The 27,924-nt window shown below is 57.2% G+C and overlaps 1 protein-coding gene across 2 annotated transcripts; it reads left to right on the top strand.

Moving 5' to 3' along the window:
• Nucleotides 1-1,356: 1,356 nt before the first annotated feature.
• NKAIN1 (sodium/potassium transporting ATPase interacting 1) lies at nucleotides 1,357-27,838 on the top strand. 2 transcript variants are annotated; one of them, XM_030503604.1, is made up of 8 exons: nucleotides 1,410-1,574; nucleotides 1,727-1,976; nucleotides 17,975-18,112; nucleotides 18,302-18,382; nucleotides 20,264-20,461; nucleotides 21,207-21,267; nucleotides 24,111-24,192; nucleotides 25,700-27,838. In XM_030503604.1, the coding sequence occupies exons 2-8, from the start codon at nucleotides 1,923-1,925 to the stop codon at nucleotides 25,707-25,709; spliced, it is 624 nt and encodes a 207-aa protein (XP_030359464.1). In that variant the 5' UTR covers nucleotides 1,410-1,574; nucleotides 1,727-1,922; the 3' UTR covers nucleotides 25,710-27,838. The 2 variants fall into 2 exon arrangements, with proteins under 2 accessions (XP_030359465.1, XP_030359464.1); XM_030503605.1 differs by having other exon boundaries at nucleotides 1,357-1,976.
• Nucleotides 27,839-27,924: the final 86 nt, after the last annotated feature.

Genomic DNA, 27,924 nt, shown 5'->3' on the forward strand with positions numbered 1-27,924 from the left:
GCCAGGCAGGCTCAGCTGAGCAGATCTGCCCCGCCGTTGCCAAGGAGATGCTGTGGGGTGCTTGGGCCTTGTTTTGACCCATGGGGTGAAACCAGTCCCTGTGCTTTGGGTTTCTGCTGTCCTTAAATCCCAAAGGAACCCACAAGCTTGATGCTGGACGTGGGTCCGGTGCCCCCCTTATGCATCCAGATAACCCGCAGGAGCACAGGACACTTCTCCCCATGGGATGAGGGTGATGGGATCTCAGGCTCTTGGTGAGGACCTGGAGATGCTGGAGATAGGGTAGAATAAATGCAGAGGTCCCCGTGTTTCAAACAGTGACTGGTCCAGCCTGGGTTCAACCACCCCTCCCAGGCCCCTTGCTTCAGAGCATCGCTTGGTGACCCCCCTGCATGGATTTTGGATTCATGGAAGCCAAGCACAGGGAGGGAGAGGAATTCCCACTATGGAGGATGAAGGAAAAGGCTGGTCCCGGCAGCGCATGGGATGGGCCCTTGGTTAGACCATGGCCAAGGCGACACTTGCACATTAATCTATCTGTTAGATTTGCAGCCCCCTGGATCCGGTGCAGAGCTGCTCTGACACCTGACAGTGTGAGGGGCTGGTTTAGGAGATGCTTCCTTATAAAACCCAGGATTAATCCTGGTTTCTTAATCCTCAGTTTAAGAAATCATGGAAGGGGAAAGCGGCAAAGTGTTCCTGAGTCCTTCTGCTGGTGGCATTTCAGCAGGAGGTTTCTAAAGCGCTGGAAAAGCAGCATCCCAGTTGTTCCTTGGAAGATGTGCACGCTCCGATCCCCCTGAAGGTGTGCTGCGAAGGAAGAACAAAGGCGAGCAGGGTGGGTGGCGGTTTGGGGCCAGACCCTGTCAGCTCTGCTGGGTTTGAGCCCTCCAGGAGCATAGACCCAAAGCCTGGTGGATGCTGCCTCGCCTCTGGCCAGCGGATGCTCCCGGCCCTGGAGCCGCGTGTGATGGGATGAGGGCTCTGCAGGGGGATGATGCTCGGCGGCTTTTCCTCCCTCCGAGCCCCGCTGCTGCCCCGGCACCACCACCCCAGAGGAGGCGGCTGCGGGGTCGCCGTGCTGCGGGTCCAGGCACCGCCCAAGGGCCGCAGGGCCGAGGGAAGAGGGAGGGCAGCAGCTCAGCATCCCCTTTGCATTTGCAATCGCCGGGGTTTAACCCAGCCCCACCTGGCTCCGGAAAATGGGGAAAAAGAATAAAAATCTGCGATTAAAAGACAAATATTAGGAGAAGGGAAGGCGGGCGCTACCGGCAGCCGCGCCTGCCGCCGGCTGCAACGAAGGGTCCGCGCCGCCCGGCGCCCCCGGAAGCCGCCAAGGGCTCGTCGCTGCGCAGCGTGCCCGGCCTCGCCTCCGCCCCTCCCGGCCGCGCCGCCCGCCGGGCCCCGCTGGGGAGCGCGTCTGGCGTTGTTCCGGCGGCCGCGTCCCGCCCTGCCCGGCGCGCCCCCGACCCCACCCCGCCGCCACCTCCCCGCCCGCCCCCGGGGCTGTGCGGGAGAGACAATAGAGCTGCGGGCTCCGCGCTGAGCTGCGCGCCCCGGGGATGGGCGGCGAGGTGTGCGCGGCCCCGGGGGCTCTGCGCTGCGGGATGGGGCTGTAGCGGGGCTCGGGGTGGGGGGGGAGCGCGGCTTGGCTGGGGGGGAAAGGCGGAGAATGGGGGGCGATGCCCCTTTCTGAGCCCAGCCCGCCTCTGTGCTAACCTGGCAGGATGCGGGAGATGGCGGGGCTGCTGTGAAGAAAGTACCGGGGCTGGCCGGAGGCTGGAGAGCGGGACATGTTGCTGGTACCCCGCTGATGCTCGCCGGGTGTCGGCTCTGCTGGCAAAGGGGAGGCTGGTGAGGAGCTGGAGGACGGCGACGCGAGGCCACGGTGGGGGAAAATCCGAGGCTCCGGCTGGGAAACCATGGGGAGATGCAATGGGAGATGTACGCTGGTCGGATTCTGCTGCCTGCAGCTGGTAAGGCGAGGGGCCGTCTGCGCTCATCAGCATGCCGGGTTGTGCTTTGTGTGAATGCTGGTTGTCACCGCTACCCGCTCCGTGTCGGCGGTGACCTTGCTGTGGGACCGGCCTGGGGATGCTTCACTGACACCCGAAAACCCCCCTGAAACCCAAAGGAAAATGAATAATCAACGAGGAATGAAATGCCCCCCTCATGCCCTGCCTCGATCCAGCGCCGGCTGGAGTCACGGCTGGGGAGATGGATGGGAACCAGTTCCCTGCGCTGTCAGCGCCTGGGGATGCATCTCCAGCAGGTGTGAGCTTTGTTTCCAACTGCATCCTCTTTCCTCCCAGTTCGCTCCTGCCGGCGGTTTCCCATCCCGGTCACTCCAAGGATGTTTCTTGGGGTGCCGGTCCCCCGAGTTGGGGCAAGAGGGAAACTTGGAGCCACTGCCAGCACTTTGGAAACTCTCCTGCTTCCAAGCGGGACCCGTCTGCCTGCGGCGGGGGGATGCCGGGATGGTGGGAGCGGGGGGAAAAGGAAAGGTTTAATTTTAATAGGATTGTTGGTCTTGTAAGAATTAGGTGCTGTGCTGGCTGCTGCCTGTGGGTCAGCCCTCATCAGGCTGCCCATAGCGGAGCTGGCGATGGCAGCATGTGGGGTGTTTGGGGTGGTTTTTACACTAAACCCAGGTTGTGATGGATTATCCCGGCCGGGTGGTTCCTTAACGGAGGATCAGCTCCTACAACTTGCCCCAAGGCCGTGCCGGGGCTTGTTGTGGTGGGGAAGACAAGGCAGGGATGGTGGAAACGCGTGGTGGTCAGCCCTGGTGTCCCCAGGGATCGGGGGCTGATGGGGTGAATGGAGGCCACCCTCCAGATGGAAACCCTCGGGATGATGATGGTGTTATCCTGCTGACCGGCACTTTCTTCCCGGCGTTGCTCTTCTTCATTCTCCGTCCTTCAGAAGGCAGCGAGCAGGAGGGTCCCCACTTTGTGATGGGGGGGACCAGGCTTTCCTGGCGGGATGCAGGAATCCTCCAAGCCAGCCCTCAACCCCAGGGAGCGGTCGGCTCTACACCAGGCTGAAGTCCTGCCATTCCCAGTGGGAATGGCCTCTTGCGTCCCCAGCTGTCCCCCTGATTCAATCTGTAAAGTCTTGCTTTGCGCTTTGCTCACCTTCCCCTTTAGGATAAATCCGACGGGTGTTTTCCGGCTGTGCGGGAGTTTTTTGGCTTCCAATCACTTCTTGGTGTTTATTCCCAGACATATCCCAGATCCAGGGGATTTTAACCTATTTATTTTAGGGGAAGAACTGAACCGGTGCAAGATCCTGAGCTGGGAGAGCAGCTCCTGCTCGCACCCAGAGAAACTTTGCGCTGCAGATGGGGGTCAGGCTTTCCTCCCCACCCCTCGCCCCGTGTGTCCTGGTGCTGCCAGCATTCCCAAAGGCTTGGCTCCAGAAACGTCCCTCACCAGTGGCTCTTCCACCTCAGGCTCACCCCATACTACAGCTCATCCCTTCCCAGCCCATGGGATGCTCTCCCAGCTCTGGAGGCATGGGCAGATGCTCTCTGGCCCCAGCACCCCCTTCCGCAGCAGTGGCACCCATGTGGTCCATGAGGAAAAAGTGCCACTGGGTGCCCTGCCTGGGATGGGGGGGTCTGGGTGCTCACCCATAGCCCTGAGCTGAGCCATCAGGGTCCCCTTGGGTGACCAAGGCCAATATTCATCCCTGAGGTGGCACGGTTGGGGTGTGTGGACCACTGAGGGTTGGGAGGGGATGATGGGGAGCAGGGATGATGCCTCTCTGTGCTATGGGGGGGGGATGACAGCCATGCTCCCAGTGCCCCCAGCTGCTGGGGCTGGGTTTGGACTGATGTGTACAGGGTCACCTTGTGCCAACAGCCAGCACGCTGGCTTGCCAAACCTCGCTGGTTAGCCCATGCCTCAGTTTCCCTTGACCAAAGCAATACGGGTGAGGAGCAGCCTGCCCTGGGGTGACACCATCATCTCTGGCTGGTCCTCACTGCTGGGCCCCCTTCCTGCAGGCACCTTCCCGCTGCCCCCTCCGTGCCACGAGGGAACCATTGGTTTCCCCAGTGTTTGCAACCCGGGGATGCGCCCCTGGTCCCTCGTGTCCCCCCTGCCCACGGGGGATGCTCCTGGTCACAGAGGATGCTGCTGGTACCCACTGGGCGCAAGGTCCCCTGTGCTGAGTGGGAGAAGGCAGATCTGGAGGGGCAGAGCCCAGCGCAGCCCTTGGGGCCGTGGTTGTGCCTGAACCAGGTTTGGGAAACTGGTTTTTGGGCCATGGCACGGCAGCTTTGGAGCATCCAAATATCCTACGTGCTCCTTGGGCGCTCGGTGAGGAGATGGGGTCTCCATTCCCAAGGGATTGGGGTTTGCCTCTGTTTGGTTTTTCTCTGGGAAAACCCCAGGGATGCACTTGGCCGATGCCCCCCAGCCCTGTGGGCATCAAGAGGAGCTGCCGGGAGATATTTGTGCTGATGAGGTGGGATGAAATCAAAACTCTCCAGTTTTTGCTGGTCCTTCCCATCATTTGGGAAAGTGAATAACTGCCGGGGGGGGGGGGTGTCGGGGGCTTTGGGAACCTTTATCTGGGATAGATGTTGTTGGGAGGGTTTATCTTTAGGTGAAGATGAGAGCTGCTGAGGTGGGTGGATGGAAAATGAACCTGGTGGTGATACCACCCCACTACTGCAAACATGGACATGGAGCCACAAGCCATGACTCTTGTTAACTCTGAAGCCTAATGGTGTCGGTTGCAGGCTGGGACAGTCGTGCTGCTGCAAAGGGTTGTACCCAGTCTTGTGGGCAGTGATATGGGGTATCGGGATGTGGGCTGCTGGAAGCTGAGGTCTGCCTGGATCCGGCCATCCCGCTCAAGTGGGCTCCTCCATCCCAAAGTGGTGACCCCAGTACAGCACAGGGCTCACTGTGGATGGGCTGCAGCTCCAGCCCCGGCGCTGGGTGGGGACAGGAGGTGCTCAGCGCTCCCACTGCTGCCTGGCAGAGCTCAGCATCGCTCCCAACCAGGGCTTCTTTTCCTTCTTTGTTCCTCTCCTTCTCCTTTAATTGGCTGGGAAAGCAAAGCTCCGTTGGCACCTCCTGCCCGGCTGAGCCTGCTGCCTGCCGGGCTGGCGGCGTGTGGTGCCATGCTGTGCCGTGCCGTGCCATGCTGAGCCACACCGGCACTGGCATCCTTCCCTCCGCTGCCTCCCAGGGTTGAGGTGCAGGGCGAGGGGCCACGGGTCCATCCTGCCCTGCTTCCCTGCTCCATGGGCTTCACACCGGGCACCGAGAGCCTTTGGGATGTGAATTCCCCCCATCACCAAGCCTGTTAGTTAGTTAGTTAGAAGGAATTAACAGGGTTGGCTTAAGGAAAGGTGGGCAAAGGAGAGGATGATCCCATCCCTGAAGCACCCACCAGCCCTGTGTGACATCCCCATCCCCAGCGGGACCCCACAGCACCCTTGGGTGCTTCGTGACCCTGCTGTCCCCATAATCCCTGCTTCTGGCCACCAACCCTCCAGCTCTGGCACTTCCAACATCCACCAGCATCTTTTGTCCTCACGCGGTTCCCATCCTGCCCCATTCCCGGCAGAGGGATGACCTGAGGACAGCGGGGCCGGAGCTGCCCCCGGTCACATTCCCACTGCCGGGAAGGGGGAACAGAGCCCGGGATGAACTCTGGATGGGGGTTTTCAATTACACAATTAAATGCACAATTAGGTATAATTACCAGCACTCAGAAGGTGCGACTGTTCATAATAGGCATGTAATCTGCTGCAGTCACTGTTTATACTGCTCCGCTCCCTAATGATTATGGAAAGCTTTCACATTTGCATGGTTGCCATGGCAATGGGGGGCTGGCAGTGGCATAGGGATGGCGAGACCCTCATATCCCTGCACCCCATCCCATGGGATGGGACACAATGAGTGCGGTGATGCCTCCGTGCCCAGGGATGCTGCGGGGTGGTGGGTGCTGCTGTGGAGGGGTAAGGATGCTGCAGGGGTGGGCAGTGCTGAGGACCTGGAGATGGCTCCAAGGTGGGAAATGTGTGTATTAAAGGCATGAAAAACCCCCAACCCACCTCATCACCTCCCTGGGTGACCAAGCCAAGGAGGGACCGTGGGTTCGGGTGGCTGTGGAGCAGCTCCAGGGCCTAAAGAGGCTACAATAAACCTGGAGAGGGGCTTTGGACAAGGGCCTGGAGGGACAGGCCAAGGGGAATGGCTTTAACCTGCCAGAGGGGAGGTTGAGATGAGCTCTGAGGCAGAAGCTCTTCCCTGTGAGGGTGCTGAGGCGCTGGCACAGACTTTTCCCAGAGAAGCTGTGGCTGCCCCATCCCTGGCAGTGTTCAAGGCCAGGTTGGACACAGGGGCTTGGAGCAACCTGCTCTAGTGGAAGGTGTCCCTGCCCACGGCAGGGGGTTGGAGCTGGATGAGCTTTAAGGTCCCTTCCAACTCAAACCAGGCTGGGATCCTATTACTCCATCCCAGTGGATGCGCATCCTCCGTTGCACCCGCATTATTCCCAGGCAGAGCTATAAAGGTTTATGGACATGTTTGGGAAGGAGGAACATTACTGCTTGCAATTAAAACCACGATTAAAGAGCAGTATGTCTAAATTTACAAGAGCAGCGAATGTGCACCCAAGAGTATTAACGAGACTGGTTGAAGAACTCTCTAAATCATTCCTGCCCATTCACAATGGAGCTGGGAGCGATGGGGACTGGAAAAGAAATGGCTCGGAGGGCTGGGTTGTAGAGCAAATGAAGAGGATGAGCCAGAAAGCAGCCTGGCCTGGCAGTGAGAGCACGGGAAGGGAAGGTTGATGCATGATGTGATCAGCAAAGCCTAAAAGTAGGTGGCCTAATTGATGTCTGGGAAAAGGAGCCTCGTCCAGCCAAACTTGATGTTGTTTCTTACTGAGCTCATTGGTTTGGCTGCTGAAAGGGCCTGAGCTGCCATAACAGTGTTTAGATGCTGATAAGCAATTTGGTGTAATCCCGGGTGGCTTTCTGTTTGGAGAAAAATTAGCACTATAAAAAATCAATGATGCTCGTTTCAGTAATGGGAAGAAAGAAGAGAAGGAGTAAAACCAGTGCTGGAGGAAACGCGTGGACTGAAGGGAGGGTAGTGAGCATCACCCCTGGGATGACATCCCTGTCAGCCGGGTGTCCCATCCCAAAATACATTCCCAGGCCATCAGGAGGGGATTGGGAAGCAAGATCTGAGGTTGGAAGATGTGGGAAAGCAGCATCTTGAGGAGCTTGGTCTCTGGCTGGTCCAAGGGAAGACAGGGAGGTGGCTTGGTGATATCCTTATAAAGAGGGAAGGAAAGGGCCAGGAGCCCCCAGCAGCACTGAAAGACCCCCCAAGACCCTGATGTTCCCACCAACACCAGCCACACATCTTCACAGCGTGATGCAGGTTATTAGCTATTGATTGCTGCAGCGCCCGGCCAAGCCGAGCTGCAGGCAGGCAGGCGCCTTCAGACCCCTCTCATCCCGGCATTCCAGGCTGTATCCCCATCTCTCATCCTCCTGGGATGCCCTGGGATGTCCTTATCCCCATCGCAGCATGGAGCTGCGGGCAGTATTTTGGCTGGAAGTGATGGAGCTTTGGGGGTTAAGTGGGGAAAAGGTTTTCTTCCCGAATCCCAAGGGATGCTTGAAGGGGCAGAGAGGCTCAGGATGGGGATGGTTATTTTTCCTTCCCCCTGTTTGAAAGCAGCTATTTGTTCTAATTGTCAAACTATGGACATCACAGCCTGGAGAACTGGGAAGGCAAAGTTGGCAGGGAGCAGCCCTGGTTGTATTTAAATAGTAGAGGAGAATCCCCCCTACTCTGCTGTCACTGGAGTGGTGTATCTCTGCCCAGCACCTTGTCCCATCCCACAGGGACACCCAGGTACAAGCCCCAACTGGGAAATGTCCCTGGTGAGAGCAGAGGCTGCTCCGGTTGGAGGGGAGGATGTTTGGCACCATCACAGAGGATGCTCAGGTGGGAGTCAGGGTGCTCAGGGTGCTCACGCTCGGGGAGTGGAAGGTGCTTGAGGTGAGCGTGGAGGGTCCTTGAGAGTGGAGGATGCTCCGGGTGAGCATGGAGGATGCTCCGAGCGGGATGGAGGATGCTCGGGCAGCACGGTGCGGGATGCTGAGGCTAATGGGAGCCCCTGGGAAGCCCTGTCTGCTCCTGCTCCTGTGCAGTAATGGCTCAGATTGATGGTGGGGCCTCGGCTCCTGCCAGCAAATGTCACGCTCGGAGTCCTTGTCCCGTCTCCCCTGGGCTCTTTCCTGCACACTCCATCCTTTTCTCTTTCTTTCCCACCTCTTTCGGCTCAGGAACCAGCCCTGTCCCCCTTACCCCAGGGGCACAGCATCCCCATCTGCACCTCCAGGACCCCCCCTGCTCCTGGCCCCTGCTGTCCCTTCCTCTGCTGCCGCTTCCAGCCCATCACCAGCCGGTTGCCAATTCCCCTTGGCAGCTGCCAGGACTCTCAGGCGAATCCATCCTCTCCCGGCCCCTTTCTGTGGCATCTGGCACCGCTTTCCCTCGGCTCAGGGAGGAGGGGACACAGCAAGAGCCCTGTGACGGGCATTGAGGTGGCACAGGGCTGGCACCGAGTCCCTGCGGCAGCATGGGGTGGCTGATGGGGTGCTCGGAGTGCAGCGAGGTTTGGGGGGTCTGGGGGTCCCTCTTTGCTCTCCAGGGCTGGAGATGGCTCTCAATGGGGCTTATGGCAGGGTGGCACGTGTGTATCGGTGGTGGCATCCCCTTGGCATGGCAGCGCGGCCGCTGGGAGCCCCGTGGTACCAGAGCCAGGCTTTGGAGGGGATGATGCTGTGGGGCTGGTCCCCAAGGGCCGGGGGTCCCTATGCCCAGCCTGGCCGTGCCTCCATCCCCTCCAGCTCCAGCCCTGGCCGTGGTCACATCCCTTCACCTTTTGCCCCTGGGGGGCACCCAGGGTATCCCCCCACTTTCCCTTGGGAGGGACATGGGGCAGCAGGATCAGTGCCGAGACCTGTTTTATTCCCTCCCGGGGATTCACATCGTGTCTCTGACTCGGTGGCTCCAAACAAGGGTTTCATTTGGCAGCAGCAGCCGCGGGTTGTAATGATCCGTTCAATGAACCCCCATTGATTATTAAAGGTTTTATTGATATTCCTCTTAATTCCACCCCCCCAAAGCCCAGCAGTTGTGTGGGTGATGGGGAGCAGAGGCTGGTGCGGGATGGGGCAGGTCCCCATGGTCCCTTCCATCGCGATGGGCAGGACATCCCTATCCCGTGCTGCAGCCACCAGCCTTCCTCAGGCTGCATCTCCCCAGGCAGCTCCTCCCAGGCTGCTGCCCCTTAAGCCCAGTCTGGATTTGGCCCTGGGCTGTGGGGCTGAGCTCAGGACCAGGGATGGGCAGTGCCAGGCACTGGGGATGGCTCCTGCGGTGAGCTTGGGGTGTCTACCCAGGGCTCCAATGGGTGTCAGGGGCTGTATTTAGGGTCACCCTCACCCATTATGGGCCTGTTTATGCCCCATCGGGTGCGGGTCCTCCCTGTCATCCCATGAGCGCATCCACCCCACACGGGGACCCCAGGAGTTCCCCCAACTCCTGTGTCCAGGCCATGGGAGCTGCTGGGTTGGGTTTTCCGTGGAGATTTTGAGATGGAAATCCTCATCTCTCCTGTGAGTACACCCAAAAGGGGAGTGACTTGGAGCAGCACCCATCACCCCGCTGGCAAAGCCATCCCATGGGGTTATGGGGAGTGAAAACCAAGGTTTTGGGGAAAATCCTGGTTTCCCTGAGGTGGTGCTGGCCCTGATGGCAGGGGGATGGGCTCACATCCCTGTTGGATGCAGGGTTTGGGATGCCTGGGGTGGCATCATCCCCCTGCTCAGCTGTGGCATTGTCACCTTGTCATTGAAGGATGTGGCCAAGCAGAGCAGGAAGGCCCCAGTGCAGGCACTGGGATGGATCCAACGCTCTCCATCCACCACCAAGCAACAAAGGGGTTGGTAAAATCAACCCCAAAACCCCCCTCCTGGATGAGGTGGGGAGAAAAAGAGGATGAAGCCATTAATAGAAGTGCGGTTTATGGCTGTTGAAGGTGTCTCTGACGAGTTCCTGGCCATGCTGCTGCTAATGGCTGCGTTAACAACACACCGGTGGCTGCAGCACACACTGAGAGGAGCCTGAGTAAATCCTCGTCAGGATGAATGGGAAGGTTTAACAGCACCGTGGAATGGTTCAAAATATCCAGGTTTCTGGTTTTAGTGGGATGTCACATCCCTTTGGGTGCTCCTCCAGCCAGTTTGTGACAGTCCTGGGATGCGGGTGGATGGGGTGATGCAGCGTCCGGATGCTCTGGACCACCATGGTCCCATTGCTGGAGCTGAGGGACTCCACTCCCACCCCTGGTCATGGTGACAGTGGTGGTAATGGAAGGAATGTAAGGAAAATGTGGGATGGGATTGTTATTAAATCCCTCGATAGACAAGGAGCAGCAGTAATGATGCCCTGTGCCGACCTTCGCTCCTTAAAGCTCCCCAAAAATCATCACAAGTGCTTGGAGAAACAGCCAAGTCTCTTCTGTGCTGCTCACTGCCAGCTCCAGCTGCTTCGCACCACGCAGGGTGGTTTATATTCATCCCATGGGAACATCTATCCTTGCCTCAGCAGCACCCATGGGTGCCTCAAGCATCTTCTCTTTGCGAGGTGCTGGGGTGAGGGATGCATCCAGGCCGGAGGAGACCCCTGAACCCTCCATGGGCCCAGGGCCGTTAATCAATGGAGAAATAAGAACAAATCCCCAATTCCCCAAGAAACTCTGGCCCCCGGGGGCAGATGAGCACAGGCAGCGGGAAGTGATGCCCATGCCTTGGGGAATCACCCTGCAGAGAGGGAAACCCATTGGGTTTATCATAGAAACCCCTTTTGCGCTGGCAGCTCCCTCCTGAATCCCTTAAACCTGCGTGCCAAGGTGGGTTTATCCTCTCTTTGAAGGCTAAACAATTGGATAAGCGCTGGAGGAAACACCCACATTCACAGGGCTCGCTGGGTGCACCCCTGGGTACCACCTCCGGGATGCAGGAGCATCCCCTCCTCCTCCCACCCAGCGCTCCCCTTCCATCTGAATCAATATTTGGGGAGCGCGGCGCGGTTTCGCCTCCCCACCGGCTGCTCCCGGTTGCTCCTTTCGCGGCAGCAGCGCTTCCAGGGATTCTTTGGGCTCCCTGGCTCATTATCGGGGTTGTTACCAGGCAGATTTCCTCACCCTTCCCAGCCGGCGGGTCGTGGGAGGAGGGAATGCCGGTTTCCATAGCGATGCGCTTGGCTTTAATCAGCCTTTCTTTCCTGCGAGAATTGATTACAAAAAAGTGTCACTAAATAAGTCGGTAAATTGGATTTTTATATATATATATATGTATTTCCCCTCCCCCCCCATCCTCCACCCCCCCATGGGATTATATTAACGCTGTCTTTGAGGCATCGTTTGAGATGTGGAGGAAAACACCTCTTGCTCCTCGCAGATGGCAGCTAAAGAACTTAGCGGGGAGAATTAGCATCGAAATTGCCTGAGGCTTAATCCTTGTCCAAACAGCTCGGCCACCGCGGGTGGATGCGGACCTCTCAGTCAGGATCCATCCCCTCCCACCCTGCTTTTCCCGGATCCATCCCCTCCCACCCTGCTTTTCCCGGAGCATCCGGCTCCTGCTCGCCCCCCATCCTTGTCCAGCCCCTGTGCCTCACCCCCACAGTTTGTTATTTATGTGCCAGGCTCCCTGTATCTCTCCTGGTTCCCCATTTCATTTGTCTTATCTGTGCGGCCCCCAAATTTAAGCCAAAGATCCTTCATATTTAAGCACCAAATCCCCCAAATTTAAGCCCAAAACTCCTCAGATTTAAGCCCAAGATCTCCTAAAATTAAGCCCAAGATCTCCCATTGTTAAATTTCAATCCCCTAAATTTAAACACAAGATCTCCCAAATTTAAGGTCAAAATACCCCAGATTTAAGCCCCACAACCCCCAGACTTAAGCCCACGATCCCTCAAATTCATGCTCTGAACTCCCCAAATCTAAGATGAAGACCCCTTAAATTTAAGCCCAAGATCCTCAGACTTCAGCCAAAGATCCTGCAAATATAAACCCAAGATCCCCCAGATCTAAGCTCAAGTTCTCCCAGGTTTCAGCCCAAGATCCCCAGCTCCAAGCCCCACTTCCCTACACAGAGCAGGGCAGGATCATCCCTCACCATGGGTGTCCTCTGCATGGAGCACCAGTTCCTTCAAGGATCCTTCTCCCCCTCAGCCACAGGACAAGGCATTGGGTGAGTGTTGGGGTCCCCATGGGCAGTGGGGGACATCCCCTTCCTCACTGCATCCCATGGGAAAACCAGCACTGGAGAGATGCGACCAGCCCAGGTACCAGAGATGCTGCGCCGGGGTCAGGGATGTGGCTCCACTCGGCATCTCCAGGCTTGCAGGGAGAAGTGGGAGCTTCCTGAGGCTTAATTTAGGCTGACGGTTGTACCTCAGCCCATATCTCATCTCCCCGAGCCAGCCCAGCAGTCCCTGCCCTGCTCCGGTGGCTTTGGAGCAGTTCTCAACCCATTGTCCTCAAGGCAGAGCCTTTCTCCAAGAATTGGGATTCGGGTCTCCTCCACCATCCCTCTGTGCCTCAGTTTCCCCATTAGACCTACACTGATGGAGCTGGTCACCAAGAGAGCAAATGCTCTCGATGCGGTGCTGAGCGGGACAGTGGGACTTGAGCCCAATTCCGAGGTAAAAAGAGGCACGGCACAGCACCGGGGCAGTGCAGGATCAGCCCTTCCCCGCCAGCACCAGAGACCTTGGGGCTTCAGCCCTGCGGGTGGAGAAGCCCCTCATCCGGGTAGGAATTACAGCCTGTGCCTCAGTTTCCCCTCCTTGGCAAGTGCCTCCTCGGGCACCCCTGGTGCACATTCCCTGCTCCAGGGACACCTCCTTACCCCATCCCATGAGTGTCACCACCCTTTGTCCTCCCCTCCAAGGAGATCCCAGGGTCCTGCGTTGTTTCAAGGTCATTTGCAAGGTCTGGGTGGATGCATGAGCTCGAGGGTAGCAGGATCCTTCCAGCTCCTTTCTACAGGGACATTTAGACGGATTTGTGGCTCCTGAGCAATTCCTAAGGGGATGGAGCAGTTCCCTCTGGGAATAAAGCCTGTCCTGTGGAAGGGCATCTCTCCAGAGTCAACCTCTGACAGGCAAGAGGAGAATTGAGCTGCTTGGATTTCCTTGGCTTTCCCTGGCATGGAAAAGTTCCCTTGCTGGGAGATGAGAGAGAGCAGAAAGTCTCATCTCAGCACTTATAGGACAGTGGAAAGAGATGGAATCCTGGATGGAAGTTAAATAGATGTGACATTGCATTAGAGCTAAAACAGCCTCTTCAGGGGGTAAGCTGTGATGTTTGCTGGGAAAAATAACCCCTGTTGACATTCCTCCAGGGATAACGATCCACTGTGGGTCCTTGCTGGGGAGATCGGGGTCAGAGAGAGCCAAATCCACCCAAAACCAGAGCAATGGGCCCAGCTCTAGTGGAAGGTGTCCCTGCCCATGGCAGGGGGTTGGAACTGGATGAGATTTAAGGTCCCTTCAATCCAAACCACTCTGAGATTCTATGATTCGATGATGGTCATGATGGTTGTTATCCCCATTATCCACCCTAAAACTGCCTTTCCCAGCTCCTCCCCAGGGATGGATGGAGCCAGGAGCACGGATGTGGGGTGCAGAGCTTGGAGGGGACGCAGCCATAGGGGTGCAGTGGGTGACCTCGCACCCAGCCCATGGTGCAGGGTGCCGGCAGCGGGCTCCTGGGGCGCAGTGTCTAGACAAGCGCATCCAGCCACCGCGTTCCCATGGCAACGCTGCCGGATGCAGGGAAATGAACCAAATAACTGGGAATGGGGGTGGGAAAACACAGGCGAGAAGCAGGAAAGCCCATGGGATGGGTGGTGGGTGCTGGGTGGGCGATGGGGAGCTGTGCCCAGGAATCACACCCCCCGCATCTCTGCCTGTGCCCCCAGCGCTTGCAGCTGCATCCTGGAGATTTGGGATGCTTGATGAACTCCTAAATCCATGATGCCAGCACTGGGAGTGGGGAGAAAGGGGCGTTGCAAAGGCCAGGACCCCCCCCAAAACCCACTGGTATCACCAAGGGGTTGCAACAGCCGGGGAAGGTCCCAATTTGTGCCTCTTTCACCCTGCGTTTTGCTGCTGCTCCATCTCAGAGCATCTTCTAGGCCAGGGTCCGCATCCTGCTCATCTCCACCCCATAGCACAGAGCGATCAAGGCTCCGGCCCCTTTAATTTCTCTCTGTGATTTCATGAAGGCTTTTGCAAGTTGGAATTAGGTCAGGAACTTGTTTCCAAGTCATTAACTGAAGTCCCCGGGTTCACAGCGGTGTTTGCACCTTCTTAATAGTCAATTCGCTCGCTGGGCGCTCATTCCAATCGCAGCCATTCCCCATAGTGGAGCCGGGCGGAGTTGGGAATGGGACCACATGGTGGAAACACATCCAATAGCTCCTTTGGGCACCTCAGGGGCAGGCGATGGCGCTGGCAGAGGAAAAATGAGCAAAATGCTGTAAACTGCCTCAAAATGAAGGGTGGCAGAGCCTGCAATGGGGTGCTGGGGGGGCTCGGGGTGCTGGGGGGGCTCAGGGTGCCCCGCAGCATCCTTTGAGGATGGGAGCTGGACTTGGCTGTTCCTCCTGGGGATGGGGACAGGACCTGGGAGCCCCAGGAGCTTCGTTTGCCCCAGTGATGCTCTTTACTGAATGAGCTTTAAGGTCCTTTCCAACCCAAACCAGGCTGTGATGATTCTATGGTTCTATGACCTGCTGCAAGGACATCCAAGCCTGGGCTGTAGGAAACATCCCTCATGGGGAGCAAGAGCATCTGGCATCCCCTTAGGGCCAGATCCTGCTTTGCAGCTGTGCTGGGGGTTGTTTTCTCCCTAAATCCCAGTACTTCTTTGCCCCAAACTCCTAGAATGGAGCATTTCTGCCCCAATCCCCCAGGCTGAGCTCAGCAGCAGGGGGAGCGATGCTCTCGCAGCATCTTCAGACTGGATTCAAGGCAGAATAAACCCCCCCAAATCTCTTCAAAATGCAGTGAAATGAAAAGTTAAATCCCCGGCGAGCCTCGGGCATATGGTGTTCGGGAGGGAATCACCCGGCAAGGATAATATCCCATCGGGGGGCAGCGCCTGCCAGGGGAGGGCAGAGGCTTTAATTCAGCCCGATGCACAGATGCTGTGGTCAGGGGCAGCCGGGAGCATCCTGCCTGCGCTGCCCGCTCCGGCCTCCCTGACACCAGGCAGAACTGCAGCCGCATCCTCAGGGCTCTTCAGTCTTTAGGAACAACATTTTCGGGGAGAAACATCCCTTTTTCCCCTGGGATGGAGCCTCTTCCTGTCTATTTTTGACTCTTTCTAGTGAAAATGAGGGGCGAATATCCCCTGCCCCTGCCTGGGTGGTTTGGTGAAGACATGCAGAAGGACAAGGGGCAGTTTTGCTCCTGTCTGCAAATGTCAGAGCCACATCCTAGGAGTTTCCATCCTTCCCAAAAAGGGATGTTCGCCCCGCCAAAAAAGGTGTTTTGCCTACATAGTAAAACTGCAAACCCCTAATTCTGCCCCCAAATGTCCCTGCTGAAGCCTAAGATGAGCCCTCCCTCATCCACGGGAACACCATGGTATTTGCTCCTCATTTTGCCTCTCCTTAGGATGAAGGATTTGGTTTGACCAGGCTCTTCCCACCTCCTTCTCAGCTTGTCCTGGCTCAATGGGTTGGAATTAAGGAGCCATCCAGGTGTAATCCATCACTCTGGCTCCATGGGATGCTCTCAGAGGCTCTTCCCTTGGTTCGGAGACTCACCGGTACCCAAAACTCAGCCTTCGCATCCAGCTTCTGCTGAGCAGCTCTGTCAACAGCCACCAGATCGATGGATGGCTCCAACCCCCTGAGCACCATGCTCCCTGTATCATTTATTATTTACATTCCTCAATTTAAAAGATTTACAGCCCAGTTGTACGTCCAAAGGCTGTTTCCTCAGAGAGTTTAAATAGTGTGGAAGTGAATTAAGCTCAATGCAAACAGCCTTAGTCATGACACCACGGACCTGAGGGCTGCTCTGTGGCTTTGCATCGCCTTCAATTGAAACCGGGGTCCTGCCGGCATGGATCCAGCAGATCCTATCCCCGGGATAGGGTAGGGAATGGGATAGCACAGTGCTGGGCTCTGCCTTTGGTTTTCCACCTACAGGCAGGATGGAGTTGGGCTGGTTCAGCCTGGAGAGGAGAAGGCTCCTGAAGGGGAGGCCTTAGAGCAGCTCCAGTGCCTAAAGGGGCTCCAGGAAACCTGGAGAGGGGCTTTGGACAAGGGCCTGTAGGGACAGGCCAAGGGGAATGGCTTTAACCTGCCAGAGGGGAGATTGAGATGAGCTCTTAGGAAGGAATTCTTCCCTGTGAGGGTGGTGGGACACCGGAATGGGTTGAATGGAGAAGCTGTGGCTGCCCCATCCCTGGCAGTGTTCAAGGCCAGGTTGGACACAGGGGCTTGGAGCAACCTGCTCTAGTGGAAGGTGCCCCTGCCTGTGGCAGGGGGTTGGAACTGGATGAGCTTTAAGGGCCCTTCCGAAACAAACCATTCCATGGTTCTATGATTGTATGAAATAGGTGTTAATTAAAGCCCTCGCTAAGCCAATTTAACAAGTGTGTGATGTTGTATGTGAGGGGAGACTGAGGCAGGGCTGGCAGTTGCACACACAGATGTATTAGCTGGGGCTCATCCTCACCAAACATTTAGGGAAGGACTTTTGCCACCTCATTTATTTCCCCCCTATAATTAGTACATGTTACATTGAGCTGGCTGGGTAGGGATGCTGCGGGGTCCTCATTTTCCCTTGGGAGCTTCAGGGAACACCAGGATGGAGCTCCCCTAAACCCAGCTCACCGTGTGGAGCTGCTGCTGAACACAGAGGGGGATATAAAGCCCATTTTCTCTTGTGATTTGCAGGATAAACTCCCATTTCTCTGCCAGGATGAAGGGCCTTGCCCTCGGAGGGGAAACTGCGGCACGGTGCTGCGGGGAGGACTTGGAGGGTTTATCGGGTGAATCTGGGGCATCTCAAAGAGCAATGAGGTGGGGTTGGGCTGCCACAAAGATAAATGAAAGAGGGGTTTTGGTTTGCCAAGCTGCTGGAGACACAGATTGCTGCAGCTCAGCCCTCAGGCTGCAGTTCCTGATGCACCCTGAAGAGCCCTAAAAGCTCCCTAAAACCCCATAGCCTCATCCAATCTCCATTTCTAACCTCAAAACCATTCACAAATGCTCCAGTGCTCCCACCTCACCTTCGTTACCACATTACTTTAAGCTAATCCTGTAATTAAGAGTAATAGACCCTGAGCCGGTATAAATAGAGCCGTAAATAAGTGCTGGGGTAAAGGCAGATCCCATCAGAAGCCACCGGCCTTGATTTTGTGTGTTGTGTGATTTATTAAGCTGCATCATCAAGTCGTTATTTATGGACTATAAATGATAACAGCAATCAAACCCAGTGATGTTAAATGGGAGGGCTGGTACCCAGCACATCATGCATGAGCCGAACAGATTTCCCCCTGGACAGGCTGATCTCACGGCTAAACCCATCCCAAAGGGTGATTTTTAGCAGCGCCCAGGACCTGAGCAATGGGGACACTGAGGCACGGAGGGTGCTGGTGGCTACAAGCTGACATCTCCTGCTTTCCCCTTCTAGCTCCAGATATTCCAAGTAACCCCTTACTCCCCACCGTGCTTTCCCCCACCACCAGCCAATGCATCACACGGGTGTTTCAGCCCATTGCAGCTAATTATCCATGGGAATTCCCATTAATTACCAGCTGCTCTTTGCCTCCCGCATCCCGGGATGCTGTGGTGACCGATGCTTTCATACCTGCCCCTTCCTCGCAGGTGGCGGCGCTGGAGCGGCAGATCTTTGATTTCCTGGGCTACCAGTGGGCCCCCATCCTGGCTAATTTCCTACACATCATGGCCGTCATCCTGGGCATTTTTGGGACCATCCAGTACAGATCCAAATACCTCATGGTGGTAGGTACCACCGCGGATGCTGTTCCTGGGTGCAGCATCATCACCCCTGGGGATGGCTCAGCCCCAGGTCCCGTCCTGTATCCAAAGCTGTGGATCCAGCGGGATCCATTGAGCGGGTTGGAGGTGGGATGGACCAGGGGATGTCCATTGGGCATTCCCTGATTCCATTGGGCATTCTCTTCCCGGCAGTACGCGGTGTGGCTGGTGCTGTGGGTCGGCTGGAACGCCTTCATCATCTGCTTCTACCTGGAGGTTGGACGCTTGTCGCAGGTAACGCTCCTCCTCTTCCTCCCCTTCCTCTCCGTGTCTCTCCACCCCTCCCTGGGCTATTGAATTACAGCTCGTGCATGCAAAAGAGCAAAACTTCATGTAGTGCTGATGCATCAGGAGATGATTTGAGCATCCTCAGCCCGTGTTGGGGTACCCATGCTGAGGATGTGCCCTGCTCCCCCAGCCCACTCCTGGTCCGAGGATGCTCAAGGCCAGGTTGGATGGAGTCTTGGGTGAGCCGGTTTAGTGTGAGGTGTCCCTGTCCATGGCAGGGGGTTGGAACTGGATGACCTTAAGGTCCTTTCCAACCCAAACCATTCTATGATTCTATGATGCCATCTGAGAGGATTCAGGAAATGAGTCCCAGCTCACTCTGTGGCTGCCTGCAGTGGGGAGAAGGGCTTTTTGAGGGGCTTGATGGATGAAACCATCTTCCCATGTAGCTCCAGATCATTTGAGGCTCTTCTAGCAAGCTGAAACGTGGGGGATGCCGCCGGGGAGGATTTACTCCCACTGTTCTCCGTGGAAATCCCCAATCTCCCAGTGATGTGGCAATGCCAGAACTCCCTCTCTTTGTGCTTCCTGGCACCTAAACCCAAATCCTTTGGGTTTAGAAACCAAACCTTTCTATCCTTTCCGCCCCCAGCAGCAGCAGACTGGTGATCTCTTACCAAGGATGCTCAGTGGGTATCCCAGCCCCTGCAGACCTGAGGGCTGGGGGGACCCTCCGTGTGGTGGGTGCTCACCCAGCCCACCCAACCTATGCAGCACCCTGCTGGATCCGCAGGCGGGGGCATTGGCATCAAATGTGCTGTTGTGTGTCCTGGGGTGGAGCCCAGGAGCTTGGCCTCGCGTGAACCTGCTATGGGAGGGTACAGGCAGGGATGAGCCCTGAGCCTTATCCAGCTCCAGTGCCAGCCCAGTGTCCTTGCAGCAGGGAGGCTGCTGCCAACCACTGATGCCTCAGAGCTGATGGAATCACAGAATCAACCAGGTTGGAAAAGACCTTTAAGATCATCAAGTCCAACCATTCCCCAGCACTGCCAAGGCCACCACTAACCCATGGCACTGAGGGCCTCGGCTACACGGTGTGTGAACACTTGCAGGGCCGGTGACTCCAGCGCTGCCCTGGGCAGCCTGTTCCAATGCCTGAGCACCCTTTGGGGAAGGAATTGTTCCTCAGCTCCATCTAAACCTGCCCTGGGGCAGCTTGAGGCCGTTTCCTCTTGTCTTATCCCTTGTTCCTTGGGGGCAGAGACCAACCCCCTCCTGGCTCCATCCTCCTGTCAGGCAGTTGCAGAGAGCGAGAAGGTCCCCCCTGAGCCTTCTCTTCTCCAGACTAAACCCCCCCAGGTCCCTCAGCCGTTCCTCATCACACTTGTGCTCCAGGCCCTGCACCAGCTCCGGTGCCCTTCTCTGGCCCCACTCCAGCACCTCAGTAATGAGATGAAACAGGAGACGAAACAGAAAGAGCCCCAAAGCCTGGCAATGGGCTTACAAGGAGGGGATGTGTGGGAGTGGGATCCCTGCAGGGCTCTGTGGGGATGAGGATGGAGGATGCACCCTGAAACACCAAAGGGGATTGCCCTGTATCCTTGGACCACGCTGGTGGGGTGGTCCCATGGTTCTGCCTCTCAAGCAGCAGGTTGAGGAAGGGGATTCTCCCCCTCCACTCCACTCTGGTGTATGGGCACCAGCATGGGAGGAAGCCACAAACCCTGGGGTGCTGGCTGCAGGTTAGGGAGATGCCCTGCACTGCATTAGCATGCTCTGGGTCTTGTGGAGCATCCTCGGGTTGGAAAACCCCATTTTCTATCCAACCCCCCTGCGAAGATCCTTGGCTCCACGCTCTGTGCCTCCTCCTGTGCTCCCCTCCCGCAGGACCGAGACTTCATCATGACCTTCAATACCTCACTGCATCGCTCGTGGTGGATGGAGAACGGGCCGGGCTGCCTGGTGACGCCGGTGCTCAACTCCAACCTGGCGCCCGAGGACCATCACGTCATCACCGTCAGCGGGTGCCTGCTCGACTACCAGTACATCGAGGTGGTGAGCAGTGCCACGCAGATCTTCCTGGCGGTGAGACAGCACCTTTCCTCCTCATCCCCAATCCCGAATCATGGAGTGAGAGAAGGGGGTGATGGCAGGGACCGGGATGGGTACAGCTGGATAGGTCCCACCATGCTACCACGCATCAGTGCTTGTTTATAGCATCAAGGGCAGTGTTGGCTCAGGGTTAGGAAGACAAAGCCCATGGCAGCACCCTGGGGTGCTGCTCACCCTAAAACCTGTCAGGCTGTGGGCTGGGTGCTGCAGGGATCGGGGAGCTCTCGGTGTAATCCACCCAGAGGTGTTGCTGGATGAGGATGAGCCGGTGGGATGTGCTGCTTGGCACAAGGGATGGTCCCCCCTTCCCGGTGGCTGTCTCACCCCATGGGGAGGTGGGAAAGGGACATACCTGGATCCAAAACTCCTGTGGAACCTTGGGGGCTGCAAGGAAATAAAGCTTGAAAGGGAATTGGGGTCCAGAGCAGCTGCCATGCACCCACCAAGGAGCACCCAGTGCTGCGTGGGGCTCAGCACCCATCCTGCCCTGGGCCATCACCCTTGTCCCCATAGCACAGCTGAAACCATCCAGCCTTGTTGCCTCTCAAACCAGCACCCACTGGAGATGGGCTCCAGCACCACCAGCCCAGAGAAGGCACTGATCCTGCCCAGGATGCTCCCAGTCCCCCTGGGGTGCTCCAGGCATCCCCTCGCAGCACCCAGCTCCGTGCTGGTCCATTGCCCATCACCCCAGTGACCGGCTGCTTCTGTTTCACAGCTCTTTGGCTTTGTCTACGCCTGCTATGTCAGCAAAGTGTTCCTGGAGGAAGAAGACAGCTGTAAGTGCTCCTGATACTGATCATGGGGTGGGAGAGCTGCAGAGCTGTAAAATAGCCTCTGCTGACACCAGCCAGTGCCTTGCTGGGGTGGCAGCTCCCAGCCAGGGGCGGGGAATGATGCCTGGGACACAGGCAGATGAAGGAATACCTTTAGTTGGGTTTTTTGCCCCATTTTCCCATCCCCATTGAGGCAGACGGGCTGGGGGGTGATGTGCCACCCTGTGCCACCAGTGGTGTCCCCCCCTTTAGCCCTGGGGAGGGTGCTGTACGCTGGCCAGGGCTGGCAGAGGGCAGGGACAGGGATGCTGAGCCCTGAGCTGCTGCATCGCCCATGGGCCTGCAGCACTCACAGCCTTTGGGTGCAGGAATGGGAGCAGTTTCATCCAATGTATGGGGCTGGGCTTTGGCCCCACACCGGCCCACGAAGAGGCTGAGATGGTCCCCAGTCCCCCAGCATCACGGCACCAAGCCCAGGTCCCATTGAAGCTGGGAAGCTCACCCCTACGAGTGGTTGGGTTTGGGTTCGGCATCACTCTTGCTGCTCCCCACTGACCCAAATTCAGAGCATCTCCCCTAGGTCCCTGCTCTGCTGTGGCAGTGGGGGGGAATTGCCCTTGCTGCAAAGAGCCTCCTCAATGCCCTGCTAAATTCCTGGTGGATGCTCCTCCTGGCGTGGATCCGGCGCCAGGGCGCTGTGGGAGAGCCCTGCTCCCATCTCCATCCATTGCCTGCCAACGCCTTTGACAGCCACCTGGGGCTCGGGGACAAGGGAATGGGAAACATTGGGTGTCTCCAGCCAGCATCCCCATGGACAGCATCACTCAAACAGGTTTCACCCAAAGCAGGGGGGGAAACCAGCAATTTAGGATAGTTACAGGCTGGTTTTTATACAAACTATATTGTGCTTTCCAAGCTGATCCCAGCAACCCCCCCTCTCCGGAAGCACTGAGCACCCCAATTAACCAGGCTGTGAAGGCTGGAGCCATCCAACCACATTAAATGCTCATCTGCTGCTAATGAATTCCTGCCAGCTGGCAGCTCCCAGCAGCTCCCAACAGCCACCGCAGGCAGAGATGCGCTGCCATGGCCCCTATGGCAAAAGCCATCCCAGCATCCAGCTCCTTCCCTGGAATCAGGATGGTGCCACGGAGCCAGGGATGGTCCCAGCCCATCCCAGCAGGTGCCAGGGTGCAGCATCCCCATGTTTTCCCCCTGCTGGGAACCAGCGTAGTGGAAAAGGACAATCTCCATGTGAAAGTGGCCACCACCATCGGGAATAACTCGTTTCTGCATCCAAGGGGCTGGCAAAAAGGTTTATCCAGCGCCGCCAGCTTTGGAGTGTGTTTGCATTCAAACAGCTCCTGCAGTCAATACACTTTTAATATTAATACTGCTGGAGCCCAGGATTCAAATGCATATTTTCAATGGAATATCATATTAGATTTGGAAATGGATGGATGGATGGCGTCAAAATTGAGAGCGGGCTGAATACTAAGTCGGGAAGATAAATATGCCGGGAGAATTTGCTTCCTCCCTTGAGCTCGCTGCTGTTTGATGGACAGCCATGTGTGAACCCACCCAGATCATTGCTCCATGGGGATGAATATATTGGGTTTGGAGAGATGGGTTGTGCTGTGGCTCCTGTGACAGCTCAGACACCCCAGCCTGGGGGTGCCCATCATGCCTGTGCCAGTGGAGGGTTCAGGTCTAGGGACACATGGGGTGATCGTGGGAGATGTTGAGGTCCCCCCATCGCTCCCACTGCATCCAGCCATGGTGAAGGGATGGGATTTGCCACTGGGACTCCTCCAGTGAGCACCCAAGGGCTCAAGAGGTGCGTGATGGGCTCTGCTGGCTGCAGGGTGAGGAGCCACCGGGCTGGAAATCACACCAGTGAACACTGACCTATAGGTGGCTGCAATTCCCTAAATGACAGGCCTTAAAAGAGAGGTAATTCCCCCATAATTCTCCTTAAATGCCCACTCTGGAGACAATGACAGGGTAATTTTACCCACTGTGTCCAGCCTGCAATGCAAGAGCTGTTGTGATGAGAGGAGCGCAGGGATCTCACCATGTCAGTCCAGCTGCTTTCCTCTGTCTCTCAATGTCACTTTGCTGAGATGCCACTGAGACCTGGAATGCTGCTGTGACCCGGGATGCTGCGTGTCCCTGTGATGCTGCTCTGACCACAGCTATTGCCAGGACCTGGGTTGCAGCACTTCCCCAGGATGTTGTGGGATGGTGCAATGACCCGGGATGGAAAAGAGAAGCTCCTGAAGGGGAGACCTTAGAGCAGCTCCAGTGCCTAAAGGGGCTCCAGGAAACCTGGAGAGGGGCTTTGGACAAGGGCCTGGAGGGACAGGCCAAGGGGAATGGCTTTAACCTGCCAGAGGGGAGATTGAGATGAGCTCTTGGGCAGAAGCTCTTCCCTGTGAGGGTGCTGAGGTGCTGGCCCAGGGTGCCCAGAGAAGCTGTGGCTGCCCCATCCCTGGCAGTGTTCAAGGCCAGGTTGGACACAGGGGCTTGGAGCAACCTGCTCTAGTGGAAGGTGTCCCTGCCCATGGCAGGGGGTTGGAGCTGGATGAGCTTTAAGGTCCTTTCCAACACAAACCATTCCATGGTTCTGTGATTCTGGGATGCTGCAGGGACTCAGGACACCGGAGCAGACTGAGCTGTTGCACTTCCCTGGGCTGCTGCAGCAACTTGGGCTGCTGCGTCTCCCCAAGGCGCTGCTGCAACCCAGGATGCTGTGTCTCCCATGGGTGCCGTTGGTGCGGGGGGAGGCAGGGAAGTGTCCCCACCACCCTCCCCAGCTCACCTCACTCCTCTGCCCCTCTCTCCAGTCGACTTCATTGGTGGGTTCGACTCCTACGGCTACCAGGCGCCACAGAAGACATCACACCTACAGCTACAGCCACTCTACACGTGAGTCTGTGCCGGGTTGGGAAGCCTTGGGGATGCTTGGGGATGCTTAGGGATGCTCTGGGATGCAGGAGCTCCTTCAAGGTCCCTCATCGCACCATCATAACCCAAAAGATGTGGATCTGAGTCCTTTTGGCCTCACCATAAAGACCAGAGTCTCCATCAGGGCTGGGGTTGGGCAGTTTTAGGGGGGCTCATGCCCTTGTTTGCTGCTTTGTGTTTGCTGAGCCCCACAGGCTGGGTGGGAGCAGCAGCTCTGCAGATAAGCGAGCTGCCTTTTCTCCTCTTCTCCCTTCCCCATTAAGCTTAACCAGATAAAGGCTGAAACGAGATAAGGCTGCGAAATCCAAAGGGATTCGCCTTGTGCCGGGTGCCAGGAATTAATTATATCCAAAGCCTTCTATGCAAACTCAAGGGCAGGGCCTGCAAGGAGAGGGCTGTGGTGGAACAAATGCATCTGTGATGCTGCTCAGCCCTCCCTGGGCCTTTGGGCACACACAGGCTCTTGTGTGCCCACCCCAGTGCACGGCTGAGCACCCATGGGTGCTGCGCCCCACTGCATGGAGCTGGTCCTTCCCCAGGACCACCGCAGCCCTCCAGCGGGAGTGGGGCATGGTGGGGTGGGAGCTTCCTGGGATGGGGATGTGGATGGTGTCACCCTAAGGGTGGGAGCACACACACCATGGGGACGGATGTGGGTGTCCAGCTGGGTGCCCACCCTTGGGAGGACCCAGCAGAGCGTTGTCCCATGGATGGGACACGTCCTGTGGATCGTGTCCCCCAGGGAACCCCTTTGGAGCCACCATGGGGCAGGCAGGAGTAGGGGGTGACCTGCCTGCTCCTTCCCCAGCTGGGGGGCACGAGGGTGCTGCAGGGGGGCTGCTGTGGGTCCAGTGTCCCCGGTGGTTGCAGGATGAGTGCTGGAAGCTGTAGCATCTGGGGATACCAGTGGGAATAGCAATTTTAGATATACAGAGGAGCCAGAGGCTGATGGCAGAGACACTGGTGCTGAGACAGCAGGATGGGGAGACCTCAGCAGGCGCAGAGGTGCCGGGGAAATCCATCTCCTCCCTTTCCGGGAAATGATTCTTGGAGAAGAGAAGGCTCCTGAAGGGGACACCTTAGAGCAGCTCCAGTGCCTAAAGGGGCTCCAGGAAACCTGGAGAGGGGCTTTGGACAAGGGCCTGGAGGGACAGGCCAAGGGGAATGGCTTTAACCTGCCAGAGGGGAGATTGAGATGAGCTCTGAGGCAGAAGCTCTTCCCTGTGAGGGTGCTGAGGCGCTGGCACAGACTTTTCCCAGAGAAGCTGTGGCTGCCCCATCCCTGGCAGTGTTCAAGGCCAGGTTGGACACAGGGGCTTGGAGCAACCTGCTCTAGTGGAAGGTGTCCCTGCCCGTGGCAGGGGTTGGAGCTGGAGGAACTTTAAGGTCCCTCCAACCCAAACCAATCTGATTCTGATTCTCTGCCCCTGGTCTCACCCCTAACACCTCGTCTCCTCTTTCCCCCCAGATCCGGGTAACCTGCCCCGGATCCAGCCCCAGCCCAGCGTGGGAGCCAGAGGCGACAGGACCCCTGAGAGTGAACTGTCCCACACCCAATGACAAGACCCCCATCAAGGGCGGGGGGACACGATGCCGAGACACCCATCCGCTCCCTGCACCCTGCAAGACCCCCAAGGATGGAGCCAGGAGCTGCACGTCCATCCAGCCTGGAAGCCTCCGAGCTCAAACCACACACCCACGGCAGGACTGGAGGGAGGGGGCTGGATACGGGGGGACCCCCCCACGCTGTGCTCGCCCCTCAGGCTCCCGCAGCCTCCCCGGGATGGGGACACGGGGACACGCAGGGATGTGGCATCACTCACTGGACACCGTTTTCTTCTGTTTCTCCCAGCCTGGATTTCCCTTGGAGCAGCAAGGCCCTTCCCGATGTTCCGGGCAGGAAGGGGCTGGAGCGGGATTGGGGTGAAACCCAGCTGGTTTGGAGCAAACTGGGACCAGGGATGAGGGATGAACAGTGCTTTGGGGACAGGGACCAGCTTCGTCCTTCAGGGCTGGGACATTTGCCTGAAACTCCGGGTCTGGGAGTTGGGCTGGCCCCAAAAATGGGGGTTTTGCTCCCAGAAGGAATTTCCCAGCCCCGCCTGGCTGGATGGAACAGTGCCAAAGGGGTTTGGTCCCGGATGATTCCCTTCACCATCAGGAGCTGGATCCGGCTGTCAGCATCTTGTCTCAATTCCCCCCCAGCCTGGGGACATGGAGGGACACAGAGCACCCCGAATCCTCCTGCAAGCCCCCCTATCCCTCCCACATTTTGGGGGGGGGTCTTGCTCCAAGTTGGCAATACTGACGCTGCTTTGACACAGCCCCTTTCCGGCTGTTTTAACGCATCTCATGAATGTTTTGGGTTGGTTTTCTCCTTTCTAATTACTGGGTTTGGTTAATTTGTATTAATTTGAAGTGCCTGAGCAGTGGCTGAACATGACCCCCCCCCCCGGCCGACACCGTGCCTTCAGCAGCGCTCTGCCCACTCCAGGGCACCCCAGGGCCTCCAACCCCCCCCCCGGTCCCTCCATCCATGTGGGATCTTGGGGGCAAATCCACCCCATCAGGTCCGGCAGCAGGAGCGGGGTGACATCGGGACATGGGGAATGGTTATTTGGGGGGGGGGGGGAATGTTCAAGATCCATTGGGCAGCGATTGCTTTGTGAATGGAGATGAGCTGGGAAGTAACACCCCAGAGGAAGCTGGAAGGAAAAGGAAGTTCCATGAAGCATCCCAGCTCCCCATATCCTCCTTCTTCTCCTTTGTTTCCTGGAGGTGGGATGTGGTGTCTCCTGGATCTGGCCCCAAGCCCACCCTTGGCATCTGTGAGTGTGTGTGTGGGGGGTGAATTCTGCCTCCCAGGGGTTTGTCCTCCCATCCTGGGGGTTATACGGGGATAGTCTTTGTGTTTCCCAACACGCAGCTGGGAAGTGCCAACAGCCGAAGCTGCCCAAGCCCAAACCCCAAATCCCCCTGGATTTGGCTGCATCCCCCCACCAGCCCCTCCATCGCCTCCAGCCAAGCTGCGAACTCTACAGGCAATAATTTTTCCACCTTTTCCCCTATTTTTTCCAAGGAAAATAATGTTTTTCAGGTGACAGATTCCCCCTTATCCCCAAAACACATCCCCAGCCCCAAGCGCTGCCCAGCCCCAGCAACAACAGCATCTCCAGGGCTGATTTTCCTCTCCAGGACCAAGGATGCTCTCGCTGACCGGTGGGATGGGATGCAATAGGATGGGATGGGATGCGATGGGGTGGGATGGGATGGGCAGGGCAGGCACCCACCTGCTCAAACCCCTTCTCCAAGCCAGCAGGAAGCAGAAGGAAAAGCCTGGAGTCATTCTAACTCATTCAGAGGAGCTGCCCTCCCTCCTGAGCTCGGTGGGAGCCAGGCACCGGCGCCGCAACCTTTTGGGTTTCCTTATTCCCCCTTTTCCGTTGGCTTGTTTTTATACAGGACTGTATTTGTAATGTGAACGAGGATTTCTTTTCTATTCTGTAATTATAAAAGGCGAAGGAAGGTTTCAGCTGATGCTGTCCCACTCTGGGGCATTTCCCTTCCTGGTGCACTTGAATCGATTAAAATCTGGTGGGTTTTTTAATTAGTGCCCTTTTTTCCCCCCTATTAATGCTCCCACTCGCTCCCGTGGGCTCTGCTTGTACCTGTAACCCTGAGCTTCCTTTTAGT

Source organism: Strigops habroptila, chromosome 12, assembly GCF_004027225.2.
Source record: "Strigops habroptila isolate Jane chromosome 12, bStrHab1.2.pri, whole genome shotgun sequence".
NCBI lineage: Eukaryota > Metazoa > Chordata > Aves > Psittaciformes > Psittacidae > Strigops > Strigops habroptila.